At 38.0% G+C, this 24,918-nt stretch overlaps 1 protein-coding gene across 2 annotated transcripts in view; it reads left to right on the plus strand.

Annotated features, from left to right (window-relative positions):
* Window positions 1-24,918, plus strand: part of CDK14 (cyclin dependent kinase 14) — a 248,669-nt gene that overhangs the window by 160,434 nt on the left and 63,317 nt on the right. For both annotated transcript variants that reach the window (XR_006414193.1, XM_044424804.1), the window contains exon 12: window positions 15,282-15,330. Coding sequence is in view for 1 of the 2 variants with exons in the window: in XM_044424804.1 (XP_044280739.1) it covers window positions 15,282-15,330 (49 nt within the window). In the remaining variant the exon portion in view is untranslated. The remainder of the gene's footprint in view (window positions 1-15,281; window positions 15,331-24,918) is intronic.

A 24,918-nucleotide genomic window follows, 5' to 3' on the forward strand; every position in this document is an offset into this window, starting at 1 on the left:
TCACAGCAGTCCAAGTAAATCTATATGTATCCTTGGCAGCGCACTGACCGGCCATGTGAAACCTTGGATGACTCACGGCTAATGAGTCGTGGCTTGTGATATCATCACTTGGCGCCACTACTCCATTCCAAGCATGTGCATGGCCCCTATGTGCGCTGTTATCTGATGCTCGGCTGCTGAGGCAATACTGGGGTGACTTGGCTTGCATGCTGACAGAGAGGGCTTTGCGTGCACCCTGTGGCACACATGCCACAGGTTCACCATCACTGCCCTAACCCTACTCTGGTGCACTCCCCTAACACTAATATAGGACTAAAGGTCCAATGAAAAGAAGAAAGATTTTGAAAAAGCCTTCCTTGACTGGCTTTTCCTGCACAGCTCAACATTTCTGCCCATTCTAAGCACATTCCAACCATCAAAATCTTGCCAGGGCACCTCGTTTTTGTAACCCTAACCCTACCCTGGTGCACACCCCTAACCCTAATATAGGGCTAAGGTTCCATTGAAAAGACAGGGATTTTGAAAAAGCCTTCCTTGAGTAGCTTATTCTGCACGGCTCAACATTTCTGCCCATTCTAAACACATTCCAACCATCAAAATCATGCCAGGACACCTCGTTTTTCTAACCCTAACCCAGTGATGATGAACCTTTTAGAGACCGAGTGCCCAAACTGCAACCCAAAACCCACTTACTTATCGCAAAGTGCCAACAGTGCAATAAAACATGAAAACTGAGGTTTTAGTGTAGAAAAAAGCAACTCACAAGTAGTCCAAGAAAAAAAAAAATATATATATATCCTTGACAGCGCACTGACTGGCCATGTGAAAGTTCGAATGAGTCACGGCTAATGAGTTGTGGCTCGTGACATCATTGCCTGGCGCCTCTACTCCTTTCCGAGCATGCGCATGTCCCCTGTGCACGCTGTTATCCTATGCTGCTGGGCGACTTGGCTCACATGCTGACAGAGGGGGCTCTGCGTGACCGCCGTGGCACACGTGCCATAGGTTTGTCTCTACTGGTCTAGTAGTTCATACAACTTATAGTTAAACTGTGGAATTCACTGTCACAGGAAGGCTTGGGGACCACTAATCTGGATGGCTTTTAAAAGGGACTGGACAGATTCATAGAGAAGGAGCATATCTGTTGCTACTAGCCTTGCTGGCTATCTGCTATCACTTTACCAGAGGCAGCATGTCTGCATGTAGCAGTTGCTGAGGAGCTTGTGCAGATGGGGGTGTTGCACTCATCCTGCTTGCGATATCCTGTAGGCAGCCGGTTTGCCGCTACAAGGTACTGATTGCTGGACTAGATGGACTATTGGTCTGATCCAGCATGGCTTTTCTTATGTTATCAATTCCGGCACAGTAGGTGTCCTAAAATATAAAACTAATCATGCTGGGTAGAACCAGTACATTGGTAAGATGACCTTGATGAAGAAGAATCAAATGTGCACTGAGTTACTGAGCTGGCTAGAGAAATTGTGGTTTTTCATCAAGTCTACCCTTCCTATATGGTATCCTGATTATGGATTTTTAAAAATAGACCTTTAAGTATAGCATGTTATTTCTCTGCAAAGTTTGTATGGCAATTCATGGCAGTGTAATTGGCAGGTAAATAATTATTGTGTAAAAAGTAACAATATAATATAAGAAGCATACACTCAAGGCTAATAAATCAGAGATTTTAATTGTGTTTTTCAAATCTGTATTCGTACTAATAAATTGCTGCTCCTGGCATTTTATCCAGATACTGCTGTTCTACTTTTCTGGGAAAATATACTGAACTAAAACTTTTTCATTAAACTATTATAAGATTCAAACCTACATACTAAAAGCCATTATAGATAAATTTCTAGATATATTCTAAATATACTGTTCTGTTCCTCAATATATATTCTTATTTATATGGAGTAATAGATATAATGTAAAACTTTTAATATGACTATCATTCTGTTTGCATGGAATTTGTCCTACTAATTGGAAGTATTGCCAATACTAATTAGATGTATTGCCATTTGGCACACAAAGCCAAGAATGCCAGAAACTTAGCATCAGTATCCCACCAATTGATCCAAGGTATCTGCCCATGTCTACCATAAAAACATTTTATTACCAACCGTTAAATCTAGAGTTCCTCACAGAGTCAATATAACACGAGAAAATAGAACAAATTACAAAATGCAAGTGGCATGACATGACAGACATAACTGTGGGAGGAACCCTATTCATTGTAATGTGCTGAGAATGTAATGTTTCATTTGGAGAGAGGATCCAAATAGCAAATATTAAAACTGACTGAGGTGGAAAATCTAAATGAGAAAGACCAAATTTTAGTACACCTCAACAAATAGGCTCAGTAATTTGAAGTAATATCTGGAAAGTCAAGCCCATTTTCTTTAACTGAAAGCAACATGGTTTTCAAGGATATTTGAAAAGGGTGATTGTGGTGCGGAGAAACACCCTTCTATAAAAAAATAAAAATCAGAAGAATGAATTTCTGAAAGTATTTGCCAGATATAAGTACAGGAAGCCTATGTTAAACGTTATGACCAATAATGGTCATTTTGACTGTATTTACCTTGCTTTGCAAATTCAAAACCTTTAAAAATGTTCATTTATCTGTATCTCAGTTCTGTTAGATTTAGCTTCATGATTTGAGGTTATGTCTTATTGGGAATAAATATTCCCAAATGAGTAATAAGGTCTGGGCACCATCAGAATTGCCAGTCAGCTGATATACTGTAAGATATATTATCTCCAATAGTCATCAGTTCAGATTTTGACCAATTAATTGAATAGCCAGATTAAAGCTGGAAAAAATGGCTGGGGTGGGATCTTGAAATAAATAATAAAGGATCATTAGCATAGAGAATAATTTTTAATTCTAAATGATCATGCATGAGACCATGGATACTATTATTCTATCTAATATCATAGGCTTCCTATCATTAATAAAATATTTATAGAGAAAGTAGAGATCCCTTTCTGGTACCTCTCCCAAATGAAAAGAAGTCTGAGAAGAGACCATTGATTTTAACTATTAACTCTTGAGCTTGAATATAGAATTGTGACCCATTTTTCTACAGGAAAGCCAAAATTACTCAACGTAATGAAAGTAAATTTCCTGTGAATGTTGTTACAGGCCTTTTCAGTAGGCAATGAAACAATAGCAACCTGGCCTGTTCTATCTGTATTTAAAGCTATGAGATCAACAGCTTAATCTAAGATTGTTAATCCCCTATTTATAACTCCCACTGGATCTGCCTGAACTGGTGTTGCAATAATCTGTTGGCCAGAAGTGCAGTTAATATTTTAATATCAGTGTGAAATTAACAAAAAATGTCACTTATTAGTGCAATAATAGTAATCAAGTTTAGGAATCAGTGTAGTAGATAACAATGATGAAAGTAAGCTCAATTTAAAAATATGAATATAAAGACAATGAAGCTTTGGAAATAAGAGTTTGGAAAATGTTTCATACCTTTCAGTCAGAAAACCATGCAGACCAGCTGTTTTCCCTGTATTCGTATTCATAATTGCTTTCATAATTTTCTCAGTACATAAAGGAGCTGATATACACTGCCATTGCAGTGAATCTAAACATGGAAGACTAACGTGGAAAGAAAAGTGCCTATGTCCTGCTCTATCTGTACTATACAAATCAGAATAAAACTTAGGAGAGGTTTATATCAAGTCACTCTCATCTTTAATAACTGAAAAAACATTTCAGTATTAGTGTTGTTTAAGAATACGTGACAGAATCTTTCCAGGACATTCACCATTTTCCCAATATGTCCGTCAGAAGCAAGTTAAGGCAAATTCTGCCTGCTGTGAAAGAATATTACTCAGTTCATCTTTAACATTCTGCATCTCCTGATAAAGTTGCACAGTTGGACAAATGTCAGACTGGGTTATAAGAGATTTCAGCTTCTTATTTAGAGATATTTGTTACATTGTTGTTATTTTCCCATACATGAGGCATAGGCAATAATACAGCCCCATCTAAAAGCTTTACTGTCTTCCCACTCATTGACCAAGAATCTACAGTACCTTCATTAATTAAAAAAAGGTGACTGAGAAGAAAATCTGGTTTTTAAAACCCTCAATAGTGAGAGGAAACATTAGACTCCCAGACACCTGGTGCCTTAGGTGCTCCGAGCAGACTGAGGCATGGTATGAAAATACCAGTCTATCAGGCTTAACAAACATTAATTTTGTAACATAAAAATAAAGAAACAATGAAAATAGTGAATTAAGAAGGAGGAATAGAATGAAGGTGTGATCTTCCTTGTAAAGATGCAAAATTCTCCAGCCACCATCTAGCCAAGTTCTGCCATATAGGCCTGACATGTGAATCTCACTACTCTGCTTCTTGGGAGCAGGAGCAGTCATACTCCAGCAAAGGGTTTAAAACCTTATTTAAGTCTTTGATCACAGTTAAATAATCATAAGTGATATCAACCAATTGACTAAAAAATCTTGAAATATAACCAAGGAATAATTAGTAGGCCTTATTTATTCTTTAAATAGAATAATAGCATAGCTTTCTCAAATAATGTATAATAATTATAATAATTTGAGAATGTATATTTACATGTATAATGTAAATATACATTCACAAATAATGTATATTTATTTGACAGCAACAACCACCCACCCTTTGTGGTTTAGGATTCTCTAAGAACCAACCAAACCTAGTTTGGCCATATAGATGTGAATTGTGAATCTCACTTTCACCTGCATTTTTGGAGCTTGATTATTCCTATCAAGCAATCTTAAGTTTTCATTGAACCTTCTCCTGATAAGCAAATAATCATAAACAGGATCAACCAGTTTGACTAAACTTGTCTGGTGAATCATTGCTAGGTTTGTATACATTAAACAGTGCAATTATTTCGTGATTGTATTTCCCAACCAAAAAGAAAAAGTGACCATCTGGCTCAGGAATGGTTTACTGCATTGAAAACAGTCCTTTATGAATTAACATCACTACCTCTTTAAAGCTCACTGAAACATCTCTTACAGTAACCTCTTCAAGTCAATCTCCTTTTAACAAATCAGCTGCCTTTTTTGTAAAAAAGTTTCCATCTGTATTATACTCCTTTAATTTTTATCTGCTCCCCAGTGCCTAACAAATCTGAACTGCTCTACAATAATCTGCATTATTGTCTCATCTATGTACTGATACTCTTCAACTGTGCTTGTTTAGTTGGCCATGTGCATGGAACAGGTAGCTTTTCAGGGGAAGCCAAATTTAGGTTGCTAAGTGGAAGATTGCAATCTAGGACGTCCAGGGTGGCTTTCTCTGAACTGCCACTGGTTCCATAGACAGGGCCAGCTAGACAGGCACAGCTGAGGAGTCCCAATGTGCGGATGAGATGGTGATGTAGAAAGAAGAGTTTCACATTTATTAGGCTCTGAGGAATATCTTGGAGCCAAATATTGTTCCAGTCAGGCCTTACAGGAGGGATAGGCTCCTCTTGAACCAAAATAAAACCAGACTACTTGTGCATAACATAAAAAAGATGGCAGAACACCTTTTAAACTGAACCCTGGGAGAAAGCCGACAGCAGGGGGGAAGTATCTGGTTTGGGCCAACTCATCCCTAGTGGATATAGGGGAGGTAGTTTCAGATTATCCAAGTGTAGGAGGGGAGGAAATAGGCAACAAGATTATGGTAAATCATGATAACCTGTTGGGGAACACTAAATGCCAGAACAAAAGTTCCATGTGGCTAGTGGAGGACACTGTGCTTAGATGTTTCTAAGCAAATACTAGAAGCCTTAGTGCCAAAATGGGACAGCTGAAGTTCCTGGTGATAAAGGAAAAACTAGATATAGTGGCCATTATAGAAACAGTGGAATGGAGATAACCAATGGAATATGGTCATCTCTGATTATAAACTATATAGGAAAGACAGGGAAGGGCATACTGGATGTTTGGCCCTCTATTTTAAAGAGGGCATAGCGGCCATGAGATTTGATAACCAAAACTGTGAAGACTCCTTCACAGAAGCAATATAGGTAAATACTCCTGGCTCCAAAACTAACTTAGCCATAGAAGTATGCTATCGTCTTCCAGACCAGAATATTCAGGGTGATCTTGAGATGGGAAATGAAATCAGGGAGCCCTCCAACAAAGGGAGTACTGTAACAATGGGGGACTTCGACTACCCCCAAATTTACTGGATAAAAGAATGTTCGAGTTCTGACAAAGAAGTTAAATTTCTCAACGTCCTAAATGACAGTGCCCTAGAACAGTTAGTCATGGAACCAACCAGAGGGGAAGCAATGATGGATTTAGTTCCCGATGAGTTTGCCCAGGACATAGTACAGGAAGTAAATGCTGTTGAACACGGGAAACATTGACCACAGTGGTATCAGATTAGCATACAGCTAGGTGGAAGACTGTCAAAGAGGTTGAACATCGTCGCATTTGTCTTCAAAAGAAGGAACTTTTTAAAATTGAGGGAACTGGTAAAGAAGATGCTGAAGAGGGAAATGTTAATTCTCTCACAGTGCTTGGAGATTACTCAAGAACACTAGAATAGAGGCACAGATAGGATGCGCATTGCAAGTTTGTTTAATTAATTTCTTTACCACCCAATAGCCAAAGCTCTCTGGGTGGTTCACAACAGCACATTAAAAATACAACAATAATACACAATGTTAAAACATTAAAACAGTACAGTACAAAATTTAAAACAAAATTTGAAACTGATTATATACAATTAATAAGAACATAAGAAAACCCATGCTGAATCAGACCAAAGGTCCATCTAGTCCAGCACTCTATGCACATGGCAGCAAACCAGCTGCCCACAGCTGCATGGGTACAAGACCACTTCCTGCCCAAGCTCTTCAGCAACTGGTATATGCCGGCATGTCACCTCTGGCAAAGAAGGTAGCACATAGCCAGCAAAGCTAATAGCCACTGATGGCCTCCTCCCTTAAGAATCAGTCCAGTCCCCTTTTAAAGCCATCACCACTTCCTGTGGCAGCAAATTCTGTAGTTTAACTAAACATTGAAGAAAAGTTACCATGAGAGGAAAGATAGCACAAAGTCTAGAAAACATCAGCATAATTAACACATAGAGTTCAGGAAGCTGTTACAGAGGAAAACGCTTCAAATAATGGAAGTCTTGCTCAAATGAAAAAGAAGACGGAACCACAAGCTAGCACAAGGGAGATGCAAGCAGTTACAATCGGAGAAGCAAGGAAACCATGTGATAGCATCAAAAAGAGTGATTTTGAATTCCTTCACTTTAAGATGAACATTAGTGGAACTGAATTTTGGTAGAATCTTGGATCAGCTAATCTTGGATCAGCTCTCAAAGTGCTTAAACAGCTAAGATACCCGTAATGACATTTTCCGGCATGGTGACAGCTGTGTTCAACAATTTAGATATTAAAGAGAGTAGAAAGTTATATGTTTCTCCAAGAAGCCCAAGGGGCAGAAATGATGCTTTGCCTCTTCATTTTTTCTCACAACAATTCTGTGGGTTAAATTAGGCTGAAAACCAGGGACAGATCAAAGTCCCAAGTGAGCTTCATGGTTGAGGAGTAGAACGTGGATCTCTCAAGTCACAGTGCATCTATGGCATTGCACTGGCTCACATATACCCTACTTATATTTGGGAAGTGCATAATATAAGGAAATGCTAAATGGTATATCCCCTGCATTATAAATGTGTGTTTCTGTGTGGTATCTCTCTCAGTGCAGATGATGTGACATATTTTCCTTTCCAACGCTAATTAGAATAGGAAAAAAGTATGCAGAAAGCACTAATGAAGATAAAGTTAGCATCTGGTAAAAAAAAAGGCTTTGATTCTGAAGCTTAGTTACTTTTGCAGCAAAAAACAATCAATTGTAGACAGAAGAAAAAATAATAAATGGCAACTGTGCTAAAATTACTGGCAAGTTAATTAACTATCTAAAGCATTTTAGATTACTAAGTAGGGTTTAAAATTCATTTCATCTTAATCACTTATTAGCATCCTAATTTAACAAACTGCTTTCTTTCCCCCATGTGTGATTCAGTATATCATGATGCTGAGGCAACATTTTCTCCTGAGACAATTGCATAACAAACCTGCTTGTGCAGAGGTTGTGACAAGACCAGTCCAAAGTCTAGATTGGACTGGTATGAAAGGAACTCTTTTGCAGTCAGTGCAACACTGCTACGTCATGTCTTAAACTGCTATACAGTATTATCAAAATATATTTTTAAAAAATATTTGGGATACTTATGGGAGAGAGGGAAAAGCACACCAAAATCTTGCATTATGTTCAGCTTGTTCTTGCAACCTTCGAAGCAAGCTGGCATCAGTTTGGGAAGCTTCTTAGAGGCAGTACTGGAAAGGAAAATGGAAAGGGAAGTGACAGTAAAGTGCTCCAGCCCCAAGAGCAAAACATGAAGCATAAAGTTGCAGTGATAGTGTATTTATTGGTTGGTTGGTTGGTTGGTTGGTTGGTTGGTTGGTTATTTATTTATTTATTTGATTTATATGCCACCCTACTAGCCATAGACTCTTTGGGTGGCTTACATCATACTAAATTAAGAAACATTGTGAGTTCCATATTAGAATGATGAGGCCATGTTAATTTTTTTTCTTTCCTGAGCTGGGCATGTTCTAGAAGGCACCAGCTTAGCTGCTGCTAGTTACAATGAGAAAAGAGAGAAGAAAGCCTGCTCGTTTTTTTTCTCTTGGCTTTTGCAGGAGTAAAAATGAGGCATTGTTGCTGGTGGTGCTTTTTGCAAATGACAAAGATCATTCCTGTCTGTCCTTGTAGAGGCAGTTTGAGACAAAATGGGCTTTCCAAATAGAATTAAATCTGTTGTGAGTAAACAGCTATTAAACTAGTATGTGAGACATTAAATTCTCCCCCACATTCCCAGTGAAAAGGGGAGCATGAATAGAGTAACATTGTGGGGTGGCACATGCATAAAGCTCAAACAGTGATGTGGGATGGAGGGTTCATAGTTTATTATTTTCCTTTCTATATTGGGTATGCAAGAGCTCGCTCTCTCTCTCTCTCTCTCTCTCTCTCTCTCTCTCTCTCTGTGTGTGTGTGTGTGTGTGTGTGTGTGTGTGAGGGAGAGGGAGAGGGAGAGGGAGAGGGAGAGGGAGAGGGAGATGCCTGGAAAGGTATTGCTGGCACATAAATGATTTTTTAAATTATTATTTCTTCACTGGACTGGCATTGCAAAAAAGAGGGTGAAGGTGATCCTTTCCCTTTGAGCTAAGCAGTTTGATTTCTCTCTGAGAAAAGTTGGAGTGCTTAAGTTGAATATAGGAGACTGACTTAACCTGAGGCCTTCCATTCGCTCAAGAATTAACCTGGGAATCTGTGTAAAAAACATGCCCTCTCTATTACACTTTCCCATTTTATGGAAAAAAAAAGATAGCTGGGCTTAGGACTCCCTGGGAGTTTCCCCTGTTATTTCTCCTGGAGGACCGGATACTTGGAGATTCAGTGGCAAGAAAATGGTGCATCACTGAATCCAGGTCACCAGTCTGTTATTAAAGTCACTGTAGGGATGCCTCTTGAACTTAAATTGAACTTGGGGAAGGTAGAGCAAATGAGCACGAAATAGTACTGTGCAAGAAATAATAAATAGCAACAACAGCAACACTGATATGGTAGTTTACAGTGTTTAAAACTCTTCATGTGTATCACCTATTTTAGTCCCTAAAAACCCTGTGAAGGAAGTTGGTATCTTACATAATGAAGATTGTGTAACTGACGCTAAGTGAGAGTGGCTCAAAGCCACCTACTGAATCCATAGCACAGACAAGATTCAACTTTCTTTTTTGCAGGTCAGTCTCACAACCAACCTGCTATGAAATGCTTGCTTCACAATATTATGAAATTTCCAGTATGTTTAAAAGACTTTCTCTCATATCAATATGTATATGTCTATGTTAGGCATTTTAATGTTCAATCTTAAAAGTTTCCTGGAGTAGCCTGGTTTGAATGGGACTCAGAATATATCTGGTCCTCATTCATTCATTCATTCATTCATTCATTCATTCATTCATTCTCTATAGCACCCAGTAACTCGAGCTCTCTGGGCAGTTTGCAACAACACATAAACATACAATGCCAACAGCAGTAAAAATGTCATTAAAAGGTTATCATACAAAATTAAAACCAAATTGAAATGCCTATAAAGACATTATACTAGTCTATATGAATTACTCAGACAACTTGTTTAAGTAGCTAACAAAACTCCAGTAAATTACTTTAATGTCCTACAGTAGAGGATATTAAAGTTGGTCCTGGGTAGTTCTCAGCGGGGAGTTATTCCATAACTGGAGGACCATTGAAAAAACCTTTCTCCATGTTGCCACCAATCAAGCCTACCATAAAGGTGGCAGTTAGAGGCAGTCTTCATAGCTTGATTGTACTAACCAGATAGCAATCAAGAAAGGCACTTCATCAGATTGTGGTTCCAAGCTGTATAGGGCGGAAGAGCTCAAAAACCAGCACCTTGAGTTGGACTTCAAATCATATAGGCAGCCAATGCAAGCTGTCCAGAGTTGGTGTTATGTGGTCTGACTGTCTGCTCCTTATTATTAATCTGGCTGCCATGTTTTGTACAAACTTTGGTTGCACAAACCTTTCTGAATACCTTGTCAACATCCTTGAGCTGTACTATTTGGAACTCATTAAATAAAAAACACCCTTGATCAGGCTGTGCACTTGATATCACACCTGATTCCATTGCTGCAACATTGGATTCTAAGTCCTGGTGGATGCAAGACAAATGTATTATAGCAGGCTTCAGATGCTTCCAAGAGGCCCTTGGGGCCAGCATGTAGTAGATGTCAGACAACCCTAGAGAACTCTGTTGGCTGGAAGATTGAATGCAGGCAGACAGAGATTGCTGCTTTGCCTCTCTCACTGTCTCCAAATATATTCGACTACAGACGCATACCAGGGCTTGTTTGTATCCACTAGGAATTCTTTTTCATTTGCACTCTAGCCATCTCCTAATTTCCTCATAACTCTCAGCTCTAGGGTATGCCATGGAGGTATACAAGCTGTACTACAGAAAGAGCACTTAGGAGCAATTACATCAACCACCTGGATCATCTCTGTTTCAGAGGTTTGACAGGACCACCAGCCGTATCAGTCTGAAAGTCCCACAAGAGCCCTTTGGAAATCATTTGGATCCATCAGCTTATTGGACAGACCATCTTAATGGGTCTTCCACCCCACAGAGGGAAAAAGGTACCATTAGTCTAAATCTCAGCACAAGGTATCTGACCCTAACAAAGGGGCCAGTTTGAAGTCTCTCACCCTCAGTTTACTGTCTCCACATCCAGCTGAAAAAAGTGTGCCCTGCTACATGTGTTGGGCCAATGACATGTTGGGACAGCCTCATGGGTTTCATGGAGTCCATGAAATCCCAAGCTGCCCCAGTTAAGGTACCCTCAGCATGGATGTTAATGTTCCTTAGAACCAACAGTCTAGGGGACCTCAACATTGCAGCTGAGATAACCTCCGTCATCTCAGGTAAGGACTGTTGGGTCACAGGGCGGATGATACACCAAACAGAATTCCCAGTCTGTTCCATTGACCAGTACAAGATCAAAATGCCCTACACTAGGTATCCCGAAGAGAGGAAGCCTGGAGGAATAGAGAATTCCTATCGACCATGGCAGCATTCTCCCCACCCCATCCAGTTTTCCCTGATGTTGTATCAAGTACCTTAATGGGTAGAGCTGAATATATTAAAATTATTCCAGATTTAGCAGTGGGACTTAAAAATATAGAGATTTTCTAATATAGTTGCTATGTGCAACAAAGATTCGGTGATCCTCTATACTCTTATATTCAGCTAGCTTCTACTGAGCTCTGTAGGCCAAGTTGCTGTCCTTAGAAGTGAGCAGAGAGTCATGTAACCATTAAGTTCAGTTAAGTCTAAAATTGCCAAACTCTGTTCTGGAATTATCATGGACAGGCCATAGTTCTGCAGGAAAGACAATGCTTTGTATGCAAAAAATCAATTTTTGGTATTTCCATTTAAGAAGCTGACTATTATTTGAAAGTTGAAATATCCTTTACTTCATATAACAAAATCTGAGAATTATGTGAGTGCTCTGAACACTGCTATTCAAAAACCTGTTCCTCTTGGATCCATTCTTTGATACATATGTTACCACTGAGATATAGATTAATTAATCTGTCAAGCACCGTATTATTTTATAGGAAGTCAGTATTTGCTTTTGAATTTATTTTTATTTGCTTGGACATTTAATTAATTTGTGGGCATCTGAGAAAGGGCGGGGAGGAGTTATGAGTCAATAAACTGATCTTTTTGGAAGATTTGGGGCAATAATTAAGCAGCTAGAGATTGTGCTACAAGTGCTGGAATTTGACATTTAGGAGCAATACACTCCATTTTTTTCCTAAGAAAGAATTAATTTCCACCTATGAGGTTTGTGCATATGGTAGCCATGGAATTGCTTTAAGTGGTTTATAGCAAAGCACGAGGCATTTTTGAATTTTGAATCTGAATAAGTTAATCAGATGTATGTTACTCTCACTGTTGCCAACCCATTTGATTCAGAACTAGTTTAAAATAATATTTGGGCAGTAGAACAATTTAGTAATCAGTTGCAAAAAAGTTTCTTCTGCTATAACATTCAAATTTATATTACATACAGAAACAACAACCTCTTGAGGGCACTTTAAGAATATCTGCAAGTGATAAAAGTATTGTGATAAGAATTCAATAAAGAAATTGCTTAGTTGCACTCATCGCCTCACATTACATATTCTCAGTGCTGAGTTTCAAGTGAACAGGAATGTAAGGACTTTTGGAAAAGCATTTATGAAAAGTGGAATTACAGCAATTGTGGGACAATTACAGTCCTTGTTACCCAGTATCTACTTCCTGTAAAAAAACACCCAAGATTGCAGAATGTATGATAAACAGCACAGACAAAAAGTCATTTAAAGTAAGATTTATTCTCCCAGTTGAGTGCCAGCAGACCAATTGGATGATTACAGTTATATTAACCTGTCTGTTAAATTGTGTCCCTGTTTCATTTGCAAAGCTCCAGGTATCAGAGTTATAAGTACTTATAATTCCATTTATCCTATCAGTAACCTTCTAAGGAAGCAGTAAAAAATGCACTAGGGAGAGGGTGGGATAGCCCACACTGTAAGTACACATTTTCTTTTCAATACAAATTCAACTATAAAAGTGCCTAATAGTTTAAGACCAGTCTTGAGGCTCTCTCATGTTGATTCAAGTGCCACAAAGCCAGAATATAAGAAGCTGAGACCTAAACTGCCACAGATAATGTCACAAATTTTGCCTGCTTACAGATTACCTTACACACTCCCATATCTTTGATCTATAAAGACCAAAGACAAGACCAACTTGTCCTGGTCCTGTTTTGCCTTATGAAGCATCTAGCCTCCAGGTACTTAGGTAAGTAATGAACTGGCATGGGTCAGTCAACTCAGAGGAGCAAAACAATAAAATGTAGGTACTTTCTATAACAGGTCAACACAACAGGAACAGACAACATGTGGCATCTTTGCTGGTCTCAGCCACTCCATATAGATTTCCTCTTTATAGGCTTGCTAGGTGATTCATGGTGGACGTTTTGCTTGTGTCAGCTCCTGCAGAGTCCCATCTATTAGCAGCACTACAGCAGGAGTTTTGTTTGGGGACACCTGCTCCAAGAAATTACCTCACCTCTGCTATATGCTAGGTACTGGCAATCATTGCTGTTGATTATAATTAAAACTTCGTTCACTTTGTCTATGTACTGTATCTTTATAGTAATGTGTTATTTTATAGTTTGTTGTAAACTGTTTTGGGACTTTTCACAGTAGAAAGTGGAATATTATTGAAATAAAACAACAGTGATTGTAGATGCTGAAGTATACTTTGGTGGGGTTTCCATTAGAATCTGACCTCATCCTTTCATTACCACACGACTAACTAGCATGGCCCACTCAGATACCTAACAGAGATAGATATTTGTGGATGGTCCAAAATAAAGGGGAACATTGCAGAGTTCCAGATGGCAAATTGGAAAAGGTAGGAAGCAAGATTTAGAAAAGGATTTAAGAAACTTCCCAAATATACTTGATATAACATGCTTGGGAGTAAAATCTAATTTCAGAGATTTTGCTTGTTGGCCATATTTGTACTCATTTGCACATTAAGTGAAAACAATGGTCAATGGTAAACAGGAACCTTCTTTGAACTACTGATTCTAAGAGCTAATAGTTAATAGTCCCAGAATATACATTGCCAAAAGATTAGACTTCTGGTCAAGACTGTGCATAGAAAAACTGACACTAGATCATGGGGATAGGATATGGTGTCTAAAAGGCTTTTGTAAGTGTACTGTTGTATAATTATTCTACATGCCATATTGTCATGTCAATAAAAACAAACACTCAGGAACATAAGCATCATAAACAAAGGGAAATATAGGGGAGTTCTCCAATGGTTTAAGATGGAAATGTGAGCATAGGGAGAGCTGTCAGAGAAATTTAGCACTGGCTAGGGCACCCATCTTCTCCCACTTGAAGAATGTCAGTTACAAGTAAGCAACCTTACTTTACTAGTCATGAGTAATATATTACCTGAAGCAGTATGCCTTTCAATGACCTGTTTTACACAATACGACAACTCACTGTGGATCAGCATCCATGATGTGTTGTTTTGTATGAACCCAGCACAGTTTCTGCAGGCTGGCTTACTTTTCATGAATAAGCCACCCTGAAAATCCATGGCTTGCTTTAGGGTTGCTGGTACCCATGTTATCTTGTGTTGTCTGAACCTAGCAAGGTATTATCATCATGGGCTGTTGAGAATGGCTATATATCCACTAGTTGTCATAAAAAAATGAGGTAGAACCTTAGGAAATGATAATAGGTATTTTTCAGTGATTATTTTCCCAGTGCGGAATATTGTCCTCAGAGACACTCAGATAACACTACACTATTAGCTTTTAGACATTGGGGAAGATAATTTTATACATCTGAATATTTTATGGAAAGTGTGTTGCTCCTGTTTATACAGTTTTTATTGTTACTTGGATTCAGCTTTTGTTGATCTTTAAATGCTTTAGTTGACTGGCTTGGAAACTTACCTTGACTAGTGGAGTTAAAAAATAATTTTTAAAAATTGCTGAGGCAGGTTATAGGAATAATTTATTTATAGGAATATTTTAAATGTGCTTCCTGTAAATAATCATAGAAAATTGAGAATATTTATTTTATTCATTTTTGTTTTATTACAGATCGGTTTACACAGTACAGTGCTAAAAACCTTAGGCAAGCCTGGAATAAGTAAGTCTTTTAAATAAAATACTCTCTCCTTGTTTATGATGTCTTACTAATTACTGTTTCTTATTAGGAATACATACAGGTTTGATCCCTGAAATCTCCAAGTAGAACTGGGAATGTATCTGCTCCACCCTGGATAGCTGCTGCTAGTTAGTGTGAATGATAACTAGGCCGAATGAACTTACTGTGTGATTCTGTAAGAGGCAGCTTCCTTTGTTCTCACTATATATGGGACATTGTACTTCACCATATTATTTGACAATATTGGGGAGAACTCTGAGGAAATACAAGAATGGAGGACATATATCCATGCTGAATGGCTGACACTGGCAAGTACTCAGGATAGAAGTGCCGTACACACTGATGATGTGCCTTACCTTGCTCTTCTGTGCACCGCATCTTAACATGCCCTTACTAGTGAACTGGCATGAAATTGGAATAGCATATAGATAGACCATGTGTCATGGATTCCTCTAATATTGGGATGGTGGCTGTCATGGCTTCTTAAGGCATTTAAAAGATCCTCTGATATTAATGGGCATGGGTATTCTACCATGTAACATACGTTGCTTTCTTTGTACATTTGTCTGGGAATGAGGTGGAATAGCAGAACAAGATAGATATATTGAGTTATCATCAGAATAGTTCCAGTTAAGTTTTTGCATGTGCAGAATCTGGAGGATGGGGTGACTGTATCTTTAATCTTTGGCTTCTCTTTTCTTATTTTGTATGGGTTTTGTATGTCAATAGACATGAATAATTTCAGAATTTAGAAAGTTGCTATCAAGGTTTTAGTTCTGTTTTCCTTTCAAGTTGCTTCAATCCATTCCAAGTATTAACAGGTCTTGAATGTTAAGGACTGAATCATGATCTGATAAGCAGGGAATAAATAGAGACTGCTGTATTTTCAAAGTAAATTCTGATATTTGGTACCATGAGAGCTTTTTTAGATGCACTTCCTCTGGTTTTATTCAACTGTGGCAGAATTAAAGGAACAATTTGGACACTTGGGGGAGCACTTGAGTTAGTTCTGTAGCTGCGTTCTAAAAATGGCAAACAGTGAATAGTCTTATTTGTCACCATGTAATAATATTATTTTTATTTCAGTGAGGAAATACATCCATAATCCACTTTGTATAATAATTAAGTGCTGCATATAGAATAAAACAGTTCTTCCAAAATCTACAAAGAACTTGAAACAACCATTATTTTATGGCACAGTAACATGACTAAGATAAAACACACTTTCACTTTTCCACTCAGGTGTTGGCAATTTTCCATATGTTAAGTGACCCAAATAAAAATGAAGTCTATGGAGAATTGTATGGTTATATAAGCTTCACTCATTAGTATTCTAAATTACTTGAATTATTTTATTTTTTTGCTCTGCTGCTTGCTAGATAGCTGTATCATAAATCATTTTGTTGAATAGGCTGCAGAATAGGAAGCTAGGCAATACTGAGACCATTGTGTCATAATTTAATATCTTTGATATTTCTAGCATGAAAAGGCTTGATTTGAATTATCTTTTCTGGCTCCATGAACCTCCCCTTCCATCCTGTCTTATATACCAGATTCAGCATTTCATTACTGGTTTTTATTATGTCAGAATTCCCTGTTACATGTGCATGAGGCAATTTTGACTTAATGTCAATCTGATCCTAACTTTCATCCTTGTTTGTTAGCTGAAATCAAATCAGACTTTCTTGGTTTGGACATGATGGGAAACAATGCAAACTAGGAATGAAGCTAGTTCTCATGTTCAACAGTTATTCCTAGCCATAGTGCTGAACTAGGCACATTTCAATACTGCACTGGAATTTTCTGAAGTTCCCTGCATGTTAAAACAGGAGATGGTCACTCAGCAAAAACCCACATGTTGAAGTGGTCACGTGGCCAGCAATAAGGGAGAATATTGATAGTTTGTAGGCTACAGAAGATGTAGGAAGGTTGTTGTTGTAGTTGGGATGTTTGGGCAAGCATCTACATAGAAGAGAATAGAAAGGAAAAAGTGTGGCCTATGGATCCAAGGATCTATAAGATCATACCATATTGTTCCTTTTTTCTTATCCAGCAGTTAAAACAATGCTAAGTAGTGTGAGTCAGGATAGACAGTCATTTCCTTCAGTCTAGTTTTAATTTTACTTTTGTTCTACACTTGTAAAAATCATGTTTTGTGATTAGTATCTGGATAATAGTGAAGCTATTCCTTTTATATGTGACCAAGTTGAATTGCCATTTTTGTTACTTTATTTGCCTATTGCTATTCCATATATAAGAAAATTTAGAATAATTCCGTACAATGAAGTACTTAATAAAACATCATCGGTATCAAAGCATTCAATACTGAGCCAGTGTGGTACAGCATTGGGCTTCCCCCAGCAGCCATCCTTCAGCAGGTGGTGCACAGGGCGGTGCCAGTGGGTATCACCGGTTTGGTGCCTGTTCAGTACCATGCCCTTTGGAGGGGGCGAAGACAATTATTATACCAACTTTTAAATTTTTTGTTTTATTAATGTACTGTTGGTCTTATTTTATTTTATTGTACACTGCCCAGAAAACCCTCTGCGCTTTGGGGTGGTGTGCGTGTGTAGAATAAGATTGAGAGCAGGAGGAAGATGTAAGCTGCTTTGAGTTCTTTAAAAAGCAGGGGAAAAGGTGGGATATAAATAATGCAGTTTCCGTAAAAAACAAAGTGAAGCACACTCTGGACTTAAGAATCAAAAGCAACAATGAAATGGGGTCTTCCTGAAGACTTTCAGAGGAAGGTGGAGCCAGTTGTTTGTTCTTAGTCCCAGCTGTTAGTTGAAACAGGTAAAATGTCCTAAGCAGCAAATAACAGAGCTCCTTGTCTTATAAAGGCAAGAAACATAGGTGTATCTTCCATATTATTCCATCAACAATATGTAAACTAATATGTATGTTACAGGTGTTCCATTACAAACCCAGCCAACCAGCTGTAATTATAATCTGGGGCACATTTTTTCTGTGTTCACAACATGCAAATGAAGCTTCTTGCTGAATTTCTTTTTCCATGACCGAATGTACTACATGCTGATTTCTTGCTATTTTCTGTTAAAATAGCTGTTTGGATGGTTTTGATTTTTTTCTAGACTTATCTCATTCAATTTCCTTCCTTCCCTATTTTCTATAGGCATGTTTGTTACACTCTTAGTGAAAAGTTTGGAATTGGTCCTACTTTAGTATTATCACTGAAGTAAGTTCACAGTATAGCCTTTTTGTCCAGGTTATTAATAAAGATGTTAAATAAAACTGGATAACACTAATCCCTGTACCACACAGCTGGATATTTCCCCTCTGAATCAATTGATTCTCTTTATCTTTACTCTTCATTTATGGTTGTCAGCCAGTTTCCAGTCTGTGTGACTTATCTGAGATAATTTGAGTTTCTCTGAAAACAAAAATATTTAAGGAATTTCTTAAAAGGAAAATTGCTGAAAACTATTCCTGATACTTGCTGCTTTTTCGTGATTTCTTCATTATGTTTAGATAGTTTTCTTGATTTATGTTGATGACATTATTTTTATGGGAGCAGCTTGGCTTTTAATATTGGCCAAACTGTTCTTGCTTTCAGGGTTGAAAATTTGAGCAGTACTACTGCAAATAAGGGATGGTTGTTATGAATTTCAAATTCTTCAGTCCCACTCCACATTTTTTGTTTGGTTCTTTTAATACAGCAGAATTTAAACCCAGAATTAACTATAACTTGGGAAGCAACAAAGATTTGAGTGTAACCACTTGGTTTTAGTAGCTATATGCTGTAGTCAGTGTTCTGTAGTTTCCCTCCAAATTCAAGTCCAACGAGATTACTCCATTGCTATGTTCAGGAAACACGATGGCTTAAATTTAACTTATGGCTGCCACTGCTGTTGATGTTCCTATAGTAACAGAGCTCTGATGATACTGTAATTACTGCCTAATACAATAAGGGGAAATGGTAAATCATTTTGAAAGGAATATTGTATGTCACAACTGTTTGAAGTTTCCATATTGCCTTTCTATGGTCTTTCAAGTATGTACTATAGAAAATAGAGACTCCACAAAAGCAAATTAGACCGTTGAATCTGATGGTGAGTAATTGAAGTAAGAATGGAATAACTGAAAATATTCAATCCTATAAAGATCATAGAAATAATTCCTGCTGGCACTGGGCTGTTTTAAAAAGTCATACAAGCAATTTTGGGTAATCAAGGCATTTGTTAGACCTTGTTGACAGAATGTGCAGTTGTACTTCTTTGCACTGCATTCAAATAGACTGTTGCCAATTCAGCAGTGTACTATGAATAAAGCAATTTCCCATAGTATTGGTCCACCTGTCATTGCTGGAGGGCATATAAGCAAGTGATTCCAAAGGGAGCTGACCTTTTTCTTCTAGGCATTGAGTCAATTTCATATCCTAAGGCACAAATTCTGTGTGAAAGCTGTTATACCTCTCATTGCATTGGGCTTTAAAATGTTTTTTTGCTGCCACAGTAAGAACCTAATAAAAAACTGAAACATCATTAATGCTTTATAGAGAACAGTTTTTCAGATAGTTGTGTAATGTCAGTTTGCTTTGATCACATTACATTCAAATTTGGGCTTTGAGTAAAGCCTATGGAACGGTTTTCTATTGGTCAGTTGCCAGCCCAACTACTGGTTGCTAATCAGCAGTGTTGTTGGCTATCTGTAAAGTGTTGTTGCCTGCCTGTAAAGCAACTGAGGGCACAGTCTTGTGGCCCTTCCCAACCATTGCAGCTACATTAGAAGGACTTGAGGCTTGTCTTCTGCAAAAACATTAAAAGGAGGACAAAGAGATGAAAACCATCCCCATTGTTCATTTTGACCTACTAGAAGCAGCCTGGCAGGGTATAGGAATCTTGGAAGGTTGAAGGGTTCTGGCAAGCACGCAACAAGCGAATAGAGCCATGTCCTGAATTTTTTAAACAATTTTACCTATCTTACATTATAACCATCAGTCATATTCCTATAGTTCATGATAATGCAGTTGGTGTCAAATACAAAGTTTTCTTTTTGAAATGATTAGTTCTAGTTATTGATTCTATGACATTTTTGAAATATGTGGTTATACATTTAGTGAAATCATCATTTTTGTGATGTTTGTTTAACTAAATTTTTCTATGCCTAAACCAGGATGATACACCAGCTGTATGCCTGGATTTCTTGTAATGAAGGATCTTCTAGCCTAGAAGCATCTTACTTCAAAGTGATTCAACTGACAGTAGGAGTTTTCTTGGTCTATTAAGCAGTTTTTATTCCATCCTTAGTTTAGTTAAGGCAGAGTTAGAAAAGAAATATTGAGCATCTCTTAATTATTCACATATCTGGAATATTCTTCCATCTTCCTGTTGATTATGGGAGGTACTGTCAAAATGGAAGATGGTATATAGTAGCCTTCCTCTATCTGGCACCCTCTTGATGTATTGGATCTCCCTTCTTACCAGCTTTGGCCAAGATTTGGAAGTTGTCAGGTTGGGCAAGCTAGTCTGTCATCTATTCTCAGTGGAGTTGCACCACACTTGAATAAGTAGGATTGGATTTTGGATATACTCTTGGACCTGGTTCTGCTACTTTTTTTCAGGTCTGCAGTGTTTTTTTTTGTTGCCTACATTTGGTGGGTCAGACTTGTCCTGAGTTTGGCCCAGAAGCCAAAAGTAACAGTAAGGAAACCTCTTCCCCTCAATTGCCACAATGCTAGCTAGCACACTGTCATCTGCAGCTGCTGTCAAATGATACTGCTGGTTATCTAACCTTTTGTGTAATTTGTTTCAGTATCAGCATGCTTAAACTGTTCTGGTATTGCTAGTCACTGCAATGGCCTTTAATGAATCTAATGGGCAGCATTCAAATCTTAAATGGGACAAAAATTATTTTATATTGTTAATTTGTTTTATATTTTGAATGTATTATATTTTAATTTTATGTTGTGCGCCGCTCCGAGGCTTCGGCGAATGGGGCAACATAGAAATGCTTTAAATAAATAATTGTTTGGCCAAACCCAACTATCTTGAATTGCTCCTCACTGCTATGTTACATTGCAAGATCAGGATCGTTGCGCTTATCATCTACAGAGCAAACTATTTATTATTTATATATTTATTGCAGGCATTTATATCCTGTCCTATCACTACATATTAATATGTATAAGAGTATGGTGTTAACAGCTCTAAGACTTTGGGTTGGAACAAAGTACAAAACAAATAAAATGCTATGCACAAAGTGTGTATTACTAATAAACAGAGTTTTTTTGTTTTACTTTTCAGAATGTTCAGAATATGTAGACATTTTTCATTAGCATGAGGTGACAACAAGAAGGGGTAAAACAGATTAAGGTAACAGGGACAAGGAACCCCCTCAAAGTGTGATGGTTAACATTGATGAATGTTTACTAGTTGCAGTGGCTAAAGAGATGTTCCTCTTTAAGGGCACAAACTCTTGGAGTTACTGAACAATCAGACCAGTTTTTATTTAAATTATAATGAAATAAAACATGGTATTTTAAGACTGGTGGCAGGGAATAAAATTTATGAGTGTTAATGTTTCTTTGCTTACAGCTGATGTGCTGTTAAAGGTCCAAACCCTGAGAGCTCCTACCGCAGCTTAACTTTCATTTATAATGATTTAATGGGATAACTTTGCTAGACATACAGTATTTTCACCAGTGACAAATGTGAAATCTAGTGTTCCACTTTAGTTTCTTTTGGAAATCAACAGTCAGCATTGCTGAAGAGCAGGGGTTCGTGCATGTACATGTGTGCTCCCACGTGCACACGTTGGGTCTGCCACCAGCGTGGGTTCTTGACTACCTGATGTACGGAGATGATTCCAGCTATTCCTGTGGAGTTTTTATTTCCCCTTTCTTTCATCCTCTTTTGCTCATATTCAAGCATCGGGGTAATAAATATGTGAAGGAAGTGTGCAGCAATTGTATCTTTTTCCCTTTTATCATGTCCAAGATTCAGTAAAGTTGATATAAATTCACCATGCCTTCTTTAAAAAGCATAACAAAAAGGCATTCTTCCTTTAAGAGTCAGACTGTAAAAGGTGCTTTTCTTTCACTCAGTTTGGTTTAAGCCTGTAAAAAGCATTAAGTGAAAAATCTGATATATTTGTTAGGGCATTTATTGCATTAGTAACTTATATTTTGAATTCTCAGTGAAAGGTTTATAAAGAACATAAACCTTGAAGAGTTTTCATTCAGGATTAAAGATTCATTTTTTTCTTTGCTGGGGAAATAATAATCTAAAAATGATGTTCTTGGTAATTACTTTAACTGTTTCTTTTCTAAAGATGTTTTATTGGCTTGTTAAGATGGATAAATAATAGTCTTCTAAAGCACTGTCTTAGCTAGAAGATTTGTAACCTGTAAGGAGTCTCAGAGGAATCAAATATGCTTCTAATTAAAAGTAGCCACAAAGTCATAGTGCTCCAATAAATTGTGTTTATAGCTAGTCTACCATATTCACATATATTGTGCATCTTGCACATTCTCACAAAATTTACTCATGATTTAAGCTACTCATGCCTCAGCACCTCTGGGCAGCTCACAATCACAAGATAAAACACAATAAAAACCAAGTACAGCATATTAAAAATAGAATATCAATAAAATACAGGCAAAAATTCAAAACAAAGGTCAAATGACATTAACTATTAAAATATTTTTTTAAAAAAGAAGGTATTCATTTGCTGTAATGAATAATATTAGACAAACTGAATTGCTGAAAGAATTAAGAAAACTGACTGACTGACTGGTATGCAAATTAAAAGGAAGTTGCTGTGGAAATCTTTCTGGGGGCCAAAGTTGTGAGAATCACGAGAATGTTATAATTAAAATATCCGAAAAGCGTATTTCCTCTTAAATTAAAAACATAAAATGTGATATGCCTTTGTTCTTAAAGTTAAAATCCTTAAATGCAAAGTATGTACCTTTATAGAGATTCCACAAATACCATATACATTGTGCTTCATACTTCCAATTTAAATAATAAGTGTCATTCATAAAGCAACCTCTTGAGGTTTGACCTTTTGGTCCCTTTTCCCCTCTGCAAGGGTGGGGGACCCATTAAGTTGTTCACCCCTGGAGACTTGGATCTGTAGACTTGGATCTGGAGACTTGGCTCTGGAGACTTGGAGACTTGGATCTGTAGCAGCTTGGGCTCCACAGTTCCATCGCAGAAGTGTTCAGGGCAGCATCTTGTTCTCTTCTGTTGGATGAATGTCAGCCGTTATTCCCTAAGGATATGGACAGGACAATTAGCTCTGTCTTGTCCGTGACCTGCTCACTTGGTCCTTTCCTGTCTTGGTTGATGGGGGGGGGGGTGGACTCAGTTTGGGTCCAGAAGGATGTCAAGCCTCCTTAAGAAAGGGAGTGGTCCCCTGCTCTGAGAACTGTGGGTATTGCACCACTCCCAAAGAAACTTAGCTAATGTGAACAACTTTCAGCCAATTGCCAACATCCCTTATTTGGGCAAGGTGATGAGGTGGGTTGTGGCTTTACAGCTCTAGGCTCTCCTGGAGGAAACCAATTATTTCAGTTGGCCTTCAGGCCTGGTTTTGGAATGGAGACTGCCTTGGTCACTCTTGATACTGCTGGACCTCTCAGTGGCTTTCACTACCATCAACCATTGTATCCTTCTGGAGAGGTTGGCTGGATTGGGAGTTAGGGACACTGCCCTGTGGTGGTTCCATTCCTACCTGGCTGACCGTCTTCAGACAGAGGAGCTGGGGGACTTTCACCCTGCGCCATGATCTCTGTGCCATGAAGTCCCTCAGGGCTCTATCGTGCCCCCCATGCTTTTCAACATCTACATGAAATTGCTAGGAGAGGTCATTAGGAGGTTTGCACTGAAGTGTCATCAGTATGCTGATGACACTCAGCTCTACCTCTCAATTGCATCAAATCCACTGAATTGTTAATAGGTGATGCTGCTGTCTTATGAAGGAAGAGTGGACTGTTCTCTATTGCAGGGTGCCCCCTTTCATAAAGAGCTTTTGGCTTTTCTTTTTGAAACTTGGTGGTTTGTTGTCTGCTGCAGATGACAAATGAACCTTTAGGCCAGTTGGGGTTAGAGTTCTTTATTGAGTTTCAGTTTATAACATTTAAAAACACTCCCAACCCATCTATACTGCAGGAGTGGTGACTCTGGGCCTCCCTGAACAGAAACTGGATGTATTTTATTTATTCCTTTTTCACTGGTAAGCCTTGTAGGTAACAGGGATCTATTAGGCATCATACTCCATCTAATTGGTGGCAATCACCACATTTGTGGTTCCAAATTCCGTGGCATTAACTGTGAGCTGTGTGAATAAATACCTCATTTTGTTTATGCGGAACCGATACCTACTCAGAATCACAGGTTGACTATGGATTCTACCATTCTATGACAGAGGAAAAAAATTTCTCAGTCTAGTTTCTCCATACCACCTCTTAAATAGTTTCAGGAACTTCCACGATGACCTTTTTTCTTACTTATGCTGGAGTAATAAATTGTGACAAGGTGTAAAAAAATCATGACATGATAAAGTGTGACATGCTTTATGGACAACCTTATACCAAATTTAAATTCA

The sequence above is a fragment of the Varanus komodoensis genome, unplaced genomic scaffold (assembly GCF_004798865.1).
Source record: "Varanus komodoensis strain SLA01 unplaced genomic scaffold, ASM479886v1 scaffold15, whole genome shotgun sequence".
Lineage (NCBI taxonomy): Eukaryota > Metazoa > Chordata > Lepidosauria > Squamata > Varanidae > Varanus > Varanus komodoensis.